Raw genomic sequence first — 13,687 nt, 5'->3', positions numbered from 1 at the left:
ACAGCTGAAACACCCAGTGCAAAACACAAAATAAATATATGGAATCAAAATGTAGATGTCGAACAAAGTTATAGTCGATTCTACATTTAACAGAACTGTATTTTTTCTGTTAGTGTGCCAAAACCAATTGCACATTCACAAACATTTTAGTATTGCACTTCTCGTAATTGCAGGAAAACTCACACAATGTTTAACAGAAGCCCTTGGGAAGACAGCCTAGAGTCGCTTCCGACAAGAGGACTTCCCTTAAACTTTGCGTAGCTATGTTGTAGGTCACTGTAGCAAGGGGAACGTTTTGCTGAGTGAATATTACTCGAAATATTTTTATTATTTGTACTATAGATTTCAAAAGAGAGCCAACTGTAGAGTTCTTCATGCAGGTTTCCTATATTTCATTAGTTTTTGTTTAGTTGCTTCTCGAGTTATGTCCTGCACAACGACAAATACGTAGTGATATTTGCGGGCACTTCCTTGTGTATTAAATTTTCTCGAAACCGTGTGCTGTAGATAATTCAGCTCTTTGTTTACTGCAAAATGCCGATATTTATTCGAAGAGCATGTAAAGTTACTAGAAGTATGCAAGATTAGTAGGCAGGCCGGCAGGCCTGCCTCCTAATCTTGCATACTTCTCATGTATGGGAAAAAATTATTGAGAATACTTGCAATAATTTTTTCTCACAATAGCATGAGAATAACTTTGTGCACTTATAATTGTCCTATACAAATGAAATTTGGCATACATACTCTTCAAGATAAGCAGAATACTGATATCTAACTGAAATTGCAATCTGTAAAATTATTTAATTTGGCCTAATATTTTTTGCACAGTTGCAGTAATTGTACAAGCTGTTTGGATAGGTATCGCCACTTTGCGGTGTACAAACTAGCTAAATAATATACAACATAAAACGATTTGTGAAAATTTTAGACACAAGAAAGTGCCCATAAAAATATTGTGCCACTATGTAGGACATAACTAAAAAACACCAGCTACACAAAAACCAATGAGAATTCAAATCTACATAAACTCCCTATGAATGGCACTATATTAAAATCTTTAGTAGAAATAATTAAAAATGTTGTTTAAAGGAGCATTTCCCCTTAATCAGTGGGTGTCAGTGTTTCTACCAAAGGGTTATGAAAGGCCTTGAGGCATACCATAGGAAGTTTTAGAAAAAGCACACGCACGCATCTGCCTAAAAAGCCCCACGCCCTCCTTGCATTCCTTAGTAATTTTTTTTTGCATTCTGTTGTATGTTACCGTTTGCATCCCTTAACACTGAGTGCGCGAAACCAAAAACAGCCTATAAGTACACTGAATTTTTAGCCTGTAAAGGGGCTGTATACAAATGGGGCTAGCCAACTCTAGTGTGAGAATAAACAAATATTTCTTCTCGCAATAATAAAACTAGTCAAAATATATCCTCAGAAATTTGGAAATGAATGCACAAAGAACCTTGCTGATTGTCACATTAGTGTCCTGAACAAGATATTTTGATGTTTAAAATTCCTACTGTAATTCACTTCCCTCTAGTAAACGGGCTCTTACCTAGAATACTCAGTGTAGGAGACTAACCCAGACCTGAAAGCCAATATTTAAACCTGAAATAGATATTCATCCCCCGACCACATGGAACTGCTATGTCGTCAGAAGAAGCCTTGATCGATGGAAATGTAGTCTGTAATATCATTTTTACATGATCTGTACCGTTACTCTTGCACTAACAAATTCTGAAAATTAGGAAATACACCTGCTATTTAAAGCACTGCTGTAAACCTGTGTGCTTGAGAAATGCAATACTCAAATAGTGTAATACAATCAATGTGTGCATGAAACCTACGCCGCCTTTAACATTCGTCAGTGTGACAAATAAGCACTAAGAAATGCAAAGGGCATCATAGCTTTCATGTCTCAAAACTTGTATGTGAGTACCACTGGCATCTTTGCAGTGAAAGGAAGTCACATTATTACCAGACTTATAAGGGGAACCCATCTTTCTCTAGTTAATTATTTTATTTCTTATGGTCCTAAAGCTTTGAGTTTTTCCAAAATAACGGGTGCTTGAAATAAGTACTCTATATTACTCTTTATACTGCACCAGAGCCCGTGTTATGTTACATTTCTTGAACACATTACAATGCTGTAGAATATCAATCGAAGAAAAAATGTCGTAAGTTTGCATTTTAGCATCCTGTACAACAAGAATTAAGAACCTATCAATTAAATCCACAAGTACAAAAGAACTACGAGAAAAGGGGCATAAAGGCAGGTATACATTATAATAGCAGGAGTAGATGGTGAGAATTCTAAGAGAAAGGAACTATTAAAAACTAGGTACTAAAGACACATATGAACTATAATAGCAGAAATATTTGCAAAGAATTTGAAGAGACAAATAGAATGTTCAAATCACTCCACCCCAACATTCATCCATGGTTCGATAAGTGATCACAGATGGTGATGCTGTTTGGACAGATGGTAGGTGAGGCACAGCTGTGAAATAGGTAGAACATTAGAGGGGTCACCAAAGGTTGCACGCTGGTTGCACAGCAGGTTGCCTTGATCTCCGGACTCACTCGACACTGATGCGTTGAGCCTGCTTATACGTCGTTTGTAAGAGGCCTGGCTCGAGTGTGTGGCATGGCTTGGGTAAAATTTCGAGGCAACCTGAAAACACAGATCCATATATATTAGCACCTAAATATTCTGCACCACAGGGCTAATCTGAAGTTTACCATCACAAGTCACCAGACTCAAGGTATATAAAGGGGCAAAAGTGTAAATGAATGGGAAGAGCTACTTATAGGATGGAATCCTTTATTTTGTCTTTTGTGGATCAATAATAGTATCTTAACATAAAGTCAAGTGTACATGGCCCTCCCTATTTGTGTAAGTAGGCTATTTTATGCCAGCTGTCCCAACATGGCACACGACCACTTGGAATGTTTTTGAAAAACTGGAGGCCCTTCAATATAGAACAAATCTCAATTTCGCGCTATACTTAAAGCAAAAAAAATTTACTGGCGTAAACACTATGTCAAATTTTGTGTAAAGCACCAAAAATATGCATCACAAATGGCATAGCCAAAAAATTGATTCCTTCATTAAGAGGGCCAAATTTTTAAGTACACTGAAGAGAAGCCTTACACCAAAAACTGAACTGCTTATGAGCCACTGCTCAGTTTATTATGGGTTAATAAAAATGGACAAAATGGCTTACTAACTTTATTTTCATAGAACTGGCCTACAGCAAAAGCTGCAAATTTATGTAATCCATGTGTTTAGGACTTGTGCTGTGGGCAAGAACTGGTTTGAGAAAGATACATTATACAGCAGTGCACAGAGATGAGGATGAACTTGGAAGTCAGTTTTGGTGTACGTTTGTCGGCCTACTTACCATTGAGGCAGCCCTAATAAATTTATGCCAAATGCCATGTATGAGACGACATTGTATTGTTTTTAAATTGCTAACGCTTTATCAAAATAGTTCTTGTGTTAAGCAAGAAAAAAAATTGGACAAGTGGCCTTTTGATGATTGAAAATTTGCATCGCATTTTGTCTAATACATATAGCCTCTTGGCAGCTAAGACAAAATGCATGGACTTGAGCATCCCTGCACAGATAGCAGGGAGTCTAAACTGCTTCGAAGTTAATTATTTCATTGCTGAGTGCCTATAAGCCACTTGACTCAACAAGACGCCGTTTAATTACAGGTGTCTACCTGAATCTTTCTTTCAGCTGTCAGCCTGCTTGGCGTCATAACTAAGGCTGCCAACTCCCTAGTGGACGTAGTCGGGACATGGTGATGGCAGGACGCAGTGGAAGAAGCCGCCAAAGGCTCCCAACTCTCTAGTAGGTTGTGGTAGGACGCAGGGGCAGGAGCCGCCAGAGTGTACCTGCAACAAATTTGCACAAATGTTCTTAGTGCTACCATATCACGATTTAATATAAAAATTTAGCTGTCTGTGTAACATGGCTACCAATACAAATAAAGGGAAACAGTTAGGTCCTACGACACAACTAGAACCCCGACAAAAACGAAACGGCACCTATGTTTATGAATGTCCAAGCAATTAAATATAATGTGCAACCGATTTGTGCATGGAAGCTCGGTTGAAACCTGAGCTCATACCATCAAGTGATCAGCTAATCAACCGCAAGCCTGCCACTTTATATTGTCATTGTATATTTTTTACATGCATTCTTTTAAGCTGCATTATTACAAGTTCAAAATCTCTTAACATAAGTAAATAACCAAGCTAATTCAATTCACGAATTCCAGTGGTCGTTTGTGCAACAAAGTTCAAGCTTGGAATGAAGCTGGCCAAACTGGGCAGTGAAAAATAACAATGTGGTTCTCTACACCTTGTTTTCCTGGCTTTCACTCTAGCATTGGAATATACAATAATTTTGATATTCCTGATATTTCACCCTACTAATTTTTATTCCATAATGCATAATACTTCAGCAAGAGCAATGCTTTCTTTCAACCGTAAATAGTGATAGAAGAAGAAAATTCACTGGAGCCATCGTTTTGAGAAGAAAAAATCTCCTTCTCTTTGTCGAAACATTGCCTCCATCGATGCTCCTTGTTCTACGGCTCTTCCTCATTTCAAGTCTCCGTCTTCCTGTGTACCTCTGTACTTTCATTGTTGTGTCAGTGAAATTCTAATAACGGATAATTAGTAAATGTAGCTGATGAGGAACTTGGGCTTGTTGGTAGATAACCACAGAGTAACTGCGCAACATCGAGATATTGACAAAAGATGCTTGTGTGTGTTGTCTCCTCCAGCCATGTCTCGCCTTTGGGCGATTACTCTGTCTCAATGTAAAACTATTACCCTTTGCACAATAATATTAAAATGCAAAAAGACAGGAAACTGGACACAAAAACTACAACAAATAGCATCATATGCTAATGAGATATGCGAAAGTGCCTGCTAGCATTTCTCTCACCCACGTGCTGGATAAGATGGCGACATCTGGCTGTTCCCATTTCTTGAATGCCAAAAAAATATTACACATTTAAATATTATAAAAATACACAGGGCAAAAGCAGTAGCCGAGCACATAACACATCGTTTAGTACAAGAAGATAAACTAATCTCTGATACACGGCAGACGAAATTTCCTTTAAGTTAGTAGAAAAATACATCACCCTTCATTTCATTCAATGCTGTCACCGTTTTTTGGTACAAGAAAAAAGGTATTTCTGCATGGCAGCTTTAAATAATACGTAGCCTTCTACTTTTACAATATACGCTGCAGCGACTGAGCCAACGACAGCTGTATATACTTAAAATTGTGCTATGCACATTACAATAGCCAAGACAGGATAAACTTGGTTTCATATGCAGCTCAATGGAAGGTACAACTTTGCAATCAACTCATTTCTGCTTGGCAAATATGCGCATTAAGATAAAGCTACAAATAAAATGACCTTTTTTTTCGTAAAACACCGGACTCAATATAGAAAATCCAGTAGCAATAATACAAATCTACCACATAACACACCCAGGTTTTGTAAGCCTAGTAGGATTTACTATATAAATGTTGCAGCAAATTCATGGTTTTAAATATTTACAACCATGAAAATAAAGAATACGTAAAAAATAATACATTATATGTAGGCTTAGATTGCGAGCTAATGTGTTTTCTACTTACAGCGAAATGCACATTAAATTTGTTCTGTTTAAGCGCTTTGAAAGCGCTGTGTCTCTTCGCTTGTGCTTTACCGCTACGAAAATATTTGTGCTGCCACATCGCCTGACACTGCCATACAGCGTTGTAGCGCTTTTATTATTCGCGGTAATATACCTAAAGAGCTAGTAAATCTTAAGAATAGACAAGCTGTCTTTTCGACGACCCGTCTTCGCCAGCGAAAGTCACACTGGTGCGAGTACTGTATCTACACTTGAAGTTACGCAGTACTTGACATTTTACGGATTTTTCGATGCGACAGGCCACTCGTCACTTGAGTCGTTAAGAACGGTCTTTCTCCTGGCAGTACAGCTTTCTTATAATTTCAGATGCTGTTCTGAGGTTTCCGTCTGCCAGTGGTATTTTCGCATACATACGCTCACTCATGCCTAAGAAACGTCTGTGAACTGCCAAGAGAAACGTGGCGCAAAATGTAGCCTTACCGGAAGGGCCGAGTAAACTCCGAAGAAAAGCTGATATGCTTACCTGTGACCTTAAGAAAAATATGGCACAGGTCACTCTCCGCTGGTAGTCTTTCGTGTGCATCTGGTCGTCTCTGTGCGTGGCGATCTCCCATATCACAATGAAAGACGCAGTGCAAACCGGAACACTTCGGCCGCTTGTGACGGTCCGGCAAGCTGCACTTGCTTGATGTCGGCAAAGACGAAATCGGCGACACGCTGCTGCTGGCGGTGGTCCCCCTCGTCGCACTCACACAGCACGGAAAGAAGTTGCCACCATAACTTGCTGCAATGCCTGGTTGCAGTCGCGCCTAACGCAGCGCTTTCAGAACCACTCGACAACAACGTACTCGCGCACGATGAAACGCAACTGCAAAATGGCGTCATGCTATTGACGGCTTCGGCTTTGGATACTTTTGCACGGGCACAACTGCGCAAAACCCTAGTTTCGCTTTTCTTTCCTTGCGTTGAAATAAAAACTGTTTTGCTCACTGATAATTTTGCGTCACGTAAGTAATGTCACGTTAAGTCATGAATTTAACATGCGTCCTGAAATACCCGCTACGTTCACTTCGCAGAAGCAAAATTTGCTCGTCCGAGTGTGGCTGCGTTTGAAATATCTATCGTTGGGCTGTCGGAGCGTGCTCGAAGTGTGAAAACGCGGCGTAATTGTCCTTAACTTGCTTAGCTATAATGGTGCGGCTGCCTTTGATTTCTGTCGAGTGGAGTTTGCTCTAACGTAAGGTAGAACTACAAAGACGCCCATGTTTCTGAATAATCTAGTGCACCTGAAGCTGCCAGAACTTCGGTATTTCGTCCACAAGTTCTTGCAACTGTGTGCCGCTGTCACCAAATGCGAGCGTAGTCATTTGAAGTAGATTTAGGAACACGTTTTCTAGAAATGTATAATTCACCGCTGTATCACGACGTGAAGAAGCAGCGTTGTTGGTTCTTAGTAAAATTTTCTGTTTATTGCGAATTTTGCGATAACAGTTATATGGACACAACCGTCAAAATATATTTGTCGGTGTTACCGTGAGCTTACGTATAAAGTCAAGTGCGATAAGATCCTATCCCGCGCCGTTGGCTGTCGAGATGTGTAGTGCCTGGATGGGTGACCCAAGCATGTATAGGTGGTCACGTGATGAAACGCGCGCAAGCCGGAGAAGGGAAGCGCTGGTTTAGCACACTTCTCTGGCCGTTGCTCTAGCCCCGTCTGGAGCCACTCTCGCTCTGTCCTGGAGATAAATTCCGATGGACGCAAAGCTGGGCGGCGCTTAGATAGCACCATTTCAAGTTTCGGAGACGCTTTGAAGGAAGAGGCAGCAGAAGCGTTCGAACCGCTCTGTTTGCGCCCTTCATCACGCCGACGCTGTGACAGCGAGTGTTCGCGGTCATTGAGTGAGATCTCTTCATGTTTGCACGTGAGTCCGTGACCCCGTGCTTGACAATTTAAGGAGCAAGCGAATGTTTACTGCCGTTTATTCAGCCGATGAAACTAGGAACCTTGGTTCGTGCAGTAGTGCGTGCAGTGGTTGATGCAGCATTGGGGAGAAACTGCTACATTTTTGTTTTTATATTTCTAGGGGAGTTCAAAATCAGTGCTGCCTACGCTAATGGTTGTTTCGGGTCGCGGAACGCAACGCACTGCGGTAGCCCAGTGGCTTCGGTGTTGCGCTGCTGAGATCGACGTGACGGGTCCAACCACAACCTCGGCAGTCGCATTCCGACGGGGGCAGAATGCGAAAACGCGCGTATACTGTGCATTCTGTGCACGTTAAATAACCCGAGCTGCTGAAAATAAATCTGCGGTTTTCCATTACCGTGTGCCTCATAACAAGATTTGATTTTGGAACTTAATTCCTGAAAATTTAATTTTACGTAGCGGAATTACATTCACAATCGACACTTGAGTGCGCCTACTGATCTGATCTCGTCGCTGTGCTTTCTTTAGTACAGCAACAATTTTTACAGCAACAATGTAAAAAGCGGCTCTGGTGGGTTCTTGGCGATCCACTGTCGCGATCATGGATGCAAGCCTCTTGAGGATCAATGCACGATTGTTTCACGTGGCAGCACGCAGCTCATCCGTGAAATATCTGAAGCGCAGATGATCGCGAAATTGGGTGACACATGTGTTAGCTTCCCGTATCTGGCTTTCACAGAAAAAGAATTAAGGTTCTTAGACGCGGCATCACATGACCCGTAAACATGTTACATGAATTCGCACTTCATTTCCTTGTAAGCGCATGCGCAATCTACGCTGCCTCCCATGTATAAAACCGACGCAGTGGCACAATAAACTTAGTTCAATGTTTGCGCTTGGTGTGTCGTCTCTCACGTCCGTGTCGTTTTTTGTCACGCAATATGATTTAAGTAATGGTTTTAGGGCACTAAATAGCGCTGAGATGACGATGGATAAAGGGAAATGTACCGCGGACGCAGTATATTTCACGTTAGTGATACAGAAAACAATCATAATGAAGTTCGCGGAATGGTGTTGAGCAGAAGAGTTCTCAACGAGGTGATATGGAGGGCATTGTGCTAGCAGCCTTCATAACAGGAGCAGGGATGAATGTGTTGTAATTACAGAATATCAAACAGATCAACTACGAACAAGCTGTATAAATGGCACGAAATTGTCCTGAGTGTAAACATACATGGCTGAAGCACGCCATACTTTCATACGTACTAGGGTCTTCTAAATTAGGAATTTCAAAGCAAAGAAATCACCAGAAAACTTACGACATAAATAACCCGACATTCAAATATGATTGCGAATTACGATATCATACTTACAATATCAGGCAAGGTTTTAAGATTGCATCAAAATTTATTGCTATAATTTTGCATATTGCTCTTAACTGCGGATTAGTGTAGAGTAAAATTAGTTTCGATTTTCTCATTTAGTGAGCTTGAGACGAGAGTCAGGGGTATCTTATAAAAAAGTTTTATTGGTCGCTGCAGTACCGCTGTACTAAGTGCTTGCGTATTTTCTGAGTATATTTTGGACTGCACATGAGCTATTTCTATATTGATTTGTAAATAATTACGTTAGATAACTCCAATTTCAAACTTGCATACGCGCTACTGGCAAAATTTTTCTAAATTGGTAAACAGTATACTAGGCTTCGTATGGGGTTGTCATATCTGCATTTGTAGAATTTCCTCACTTTTCTATATCTGCGCCATATACACAAGCATTACATCTATGTCCAGCTAAAATTTAGACCTATAGCTCACCAGCTGCAACTTATATAGCCATTGCAATTCGATCATTCGCAAAGGTACTGCGCGAACCACTGTTGGCACCCTAATTGATCTGCCTGTAGTTTACTTTTCTGAGCAGTCACTGTTAAAGGCTATGAAGCTCCATAGTTGTCCTGCATAAGATTTAGGGAAACGGCATGCACCCTTCCCTTGAAGGAGATTTATCGCAATACCAACCTTTCGTTTTCTTGAGGTACGGAAGAGCCTGCTGTGTCATGCTGAAGGCAGAGCGTAGGTTTGTGTTGTAAACCTCGTCAAATTCATCCAGACTAATTTCTCCTAGAGGAGCAGCCTTGGCAATCCCAGCGTTATTGACCTATACGGCAATACGGTGGGTGGAGTGAATACATGACTTAGTTCATATGGTTCAATAAATTTTTACCTCAGGCTCAACTGTGATTTGCCCTACTAAAATACGTTAGAATATCGTTAGACCGGCCCTAAGTATATTATTAATAACAGAGTCGCATCTGTTTCGAAAAAAAAAGCTCGAATTTCACCCGAAAGGCGAAGCATTGATTGCGATAGCAAATTACCAGACAGCCATACGAAGTAAACATGCTACTTTTATCGGCCCTTTCAAATTGTAACCATTTGCTTCCTGACTAAATTATTAAGCATGGTGTCAGCGCGCACAGAAAAGATGAACGCGCCACACTCGATGACTCGCACGGAAAGCATACCTAAAGAGATTCGGGAGATCATTGAGGTCAGCCCGGTACTGAGAAACATACACCCTAAATTACACAAGGCCAGAAGAAAAGCAAGATCAGAAGCACACAATAGATATTTCGCGGCGAGAAAAGACGTGTTATACGTCGACGCGGCCACATACAAAGAGCATTCCAGGGCGGTAGTCAGCGTTGTTGATCCCCAGCTTAGAGAAACCAATTGCGCTTCGATCAAAGGCAACAACATCCTCGAGGTTGAGGAAGCGGCAATCGCACTCGCCATCACCCACCACGGAGAAGAGGCCACTACAGCAATACTTACGGACTCGCAAGAAGCGTGCAGAAGGTACAACAGTGGACGCATATCCACTGCGGGCGTCCGCATACTCAAGACGAGAAAAATCACCTTTTCGAGATGCTTCATTACGTGCACACCAGGTCATGAGACTGTGACAAGGAACCAGCGTGCCGACGCCAACGCCCGAGCGTGCGCCAACCGGGAGGCGCACCACGACGGGGAACCGGACACAGTCACCAGACGCTATGGAGCAATTTTAGAAAACCAGTTAGCCCTAAGGAGGATCTACCCCCTTCCCCACAACGACCTTAGTAGAGAGCAGCCGGTTGCCTGGAGACAACTGCAGACTAATACATACCCCAATCTTAGTCTGCTTAGCAAAATCTATCCGTCAACATATGACAATAAATGCCCGCTATACGGGGAACACGCAACGCTTTACCGCGTTACATGGGCCTGCCAGAAACCAAAGGTAGCGCCAGTGCACAAAACTCCAACATCGGAGCAGTGGGAGGCTGCGCTGTCCTGCTCGAAGTCTGAAGAACAGCTCAAGCTGATCGACAGAGCTAGCAAGATGGCAAAGGCCACAGGGGCCCTGGACTGAGGGCTCCACCTTCGCCAGTATACCTCCTTTGTGCAAATAAAGTTTTTCATTCATTCATTCGGTGGCACTACGAACACTGTGCTGTGAAAACTCTGGCGTGAAGAAAGGTGGCAGCAGCATCGCTTCAATCGTCTATCGCTTCAACGTAAAGCGAGCGCCGAGGATACACAGCACACACCGCCGATACCGCCGCGACATGCGCCGTTGTAACGGGAGAGAACGCCCTCCTCTTCCAACCGGTGCGTCGCAACGTTGGGTACCTGGCTCGTGAGAGAAGACGGCGCACGTCCTCTTCACATTCGTCCCTTTCGTGCCGGCGGGATGAGCCGCAACCGTTGGCTTCCCTGGCATTCTTTCACTCGCACATAGAGCGTATGGCGCGCGGTGACGGGGTTATCGCTCTTGCACTTGATACGGAATCTTCCGACGACGACGACGTCGAGGGCAGAAATGCGCTTGGAGTGTTCATATCATTGCTATCGCAACAAAAAATATCTGAGGGTGCCACCCCACGGAGATGGCGGCTTCCACAGTAACGTCAGCCATGGGCATAAAACGGAGGTAATTTTATTGTACTATATACCTGGATAACTAAGACAAGTGTATTTATTAATTCTTATTTTGTTATTAAGGGCGTCTATTCAGAAGAGAAAACTGTTCTCCCCTCCAACGTCGCATTGGGCCACTGCAAAAGAGTATGTCCTACGCCATCACTTTTTCGACACCTTAGTCGTAGTACGCCTATTAAATAAAATTCCGATTTATTACGTGCGCGGTCGCTGCTACACCAGTGGTTCCGAAAGTAACTTAAATAACCAGTCTACTCAATGCTGTGACGAGTGTAGACGAGTCTACTCGACGGACATAGTGGAAGAACAGGAAGTGTACGTTATGGTGCGCTGCGGCGTGGCACGTGAGGAGCGCGGACTGCGGTTCGGATTTGGACGAGTCGGCAAAACGAGCTCGGGCTAGGGAGGACCTGATGGGATGTGTTCCAGTGGTGATCGAGGCGGCTACCGGTCTGCCTTGGCACCTGTTCCTGAAGAACAGACGTGCCAGCCCAAGCACGAGTGGCTAACAGACTGCCCGGGCAACCGTTCGAGTCTCATCGGGGCCAGGAAACGACTCCAGTGGTTAACGGTACACCCTGAAGGCCGTGCCTGTGGTCGCTCCTGAGAGTTGCCGCCGAAACCAAATAGCACTGCAGTTCGCGTGGCCGTAGCCAGGGAAGCTTGCCGACGACGGGCCTGTCGTACTCCTCGAGCCCAAAGCGGTGAGCGTCTTCTTCGGCGACCTCCCCCCCCCCCCCTTGTCGGGGCGCGGCAGCTGCACCAGGCGACACGGTCGCGGTCGTTGGAGTACCGTGAGAACACCACTTCGCTACTGCGCGTGGGTTAGTCGTCTGTCGGGTAAGAGCGGACACTTCGAGACAGCGGAAATTTTTGTTTAAATTTTCTCATTTAGTGAGCTTGAGACATGAGTCAGGGGTATTTTCCTTAAAAAATATTTTATTAGTCGCCGTAATCGCGCTGTGCTAAGCGCTTGTGTATTTCCTGAGTATATTTTGCTGTGCATATAAGCTGGTTCTATATTGAGTTTCAAATCATTACGTTAGATAACTCCAATTTCAAACTAGCATCCGTGCGACTGGCAATGGGGCGGTGGTGCGTGTAAAGGACACATACGAGTCCTCAAATACAAGTCATAAAGAGGATACCGGTTCGCCATGCCTTTTCACTGTATGCTGAGCTCCTGCGCACACGAACCTCTGTCACAATGTTTAATTCGGCAATGACCTGTTCATCGCGCAAGGGGCTGTCTTCAAGCTCAACATGCTTCTAACGAGCACCGCAAGCAAGCACGTACTGCGATAACGTGCCACTTCGTGCGGTTGCTGAATCAGAATAAAAATTACTAGGAACTCTATTAATGCGAAAGAATTATATGACTCATTAGGCGGAAAGCCTCACTGTGGCCAATGTGTTGAGCTCTGTGGCATTGTGCAGGCTACAATTCCTATACATTTGTGACCCTCTCCTTTGTCACGTTTTTGTGTGTTGTTTTGGGGGGAGAGGAGCAAACGCATTAAACTGAAGTAAAAGAAATGGTGTGTAGAGGAAGGCAAATGCAGACTATTCACACGGCGATAATTGTACAGGACGGTAATTTGTGTGCCGACGGGCCATACTCAAAGCCACTCTGAGGCACCGAGGAATCGAAAACGTGACCCTGTTGCCCCAACCAAGCGTTCTCTACTCAGCTTGAGGTGCTATGCACCATCGGCTCTGCTGGTATAGGGTCGCCCTATGTGTTATAGTTCCACTTTCTATGTCTACATATATTCTTTTGCAAACCGTTGTAAATACAAATTTTATTAAAGTTTCATCTCTATGTTCCTATGGGTGGGCAGCGCTGCCCGGACGAAGGACGAGAGGAAGTACACAACACGAGCGCAGACTAACAAATACTTAGGTACGCGTTCAACCTAAGAAAGTCAAAGATCAAGCAAAGAAATTGTTGCTAGAATTGAACCTTGAGCGTCTATCTGGTGCAGCGAACAAAAGTCAGGGATTGAACCTTGAGATTTTGTTTACTATAAAAACGCATAAACCCGACCAACCTTTACGCACAATTGAGTCTGAAAGAAACACATGGCAACACGTAGTTTCTGGTTATCTTCAG

General features: G+C 43.3%; 1 protein-coding gene across 1 annotated transcript in view; it reads right to left on the bottom strand.

Annotated features, from left to right (window-relative positions):
* Positions 1-13,687, bottom strand: part of LOC126534449 (3-oxoacyl-[acyl-carrier-protein] reductase FabG-like) — a 123,819-nt gene that overhangs the window by 63,761 nt on the left and 46,371 nt on the right. The window contains exon 4 of the mRNA XM_072289197.1: positions 9,610-9,748. Coding sequence (XP_072145298.1) covers positions 9,610-9,748 — 139 coding nt within the window. The remainder of the gene's footprint in view (positions 1-9,609; positions 9,749-13,687) is intronic.

Source organism: Dermacentor andersoni, chromosome 7 (assembly GCF_023375885.2).
Source record: "Dermacentor andersoni chromosome 7, qqDerAnde1_hic_scaffold, whole genome shotgun sequence".
NCBI lineage: Eukaryota > Metazoa > Arthropoda > Arachnida > Ixodida > Ixodidae > Dermacentor > Dermacentor andersoni.
Note: the sequence above shows the minus strand (reverse complement) of the source record. Positions and strands in the feature narration are given on the sequence as shown.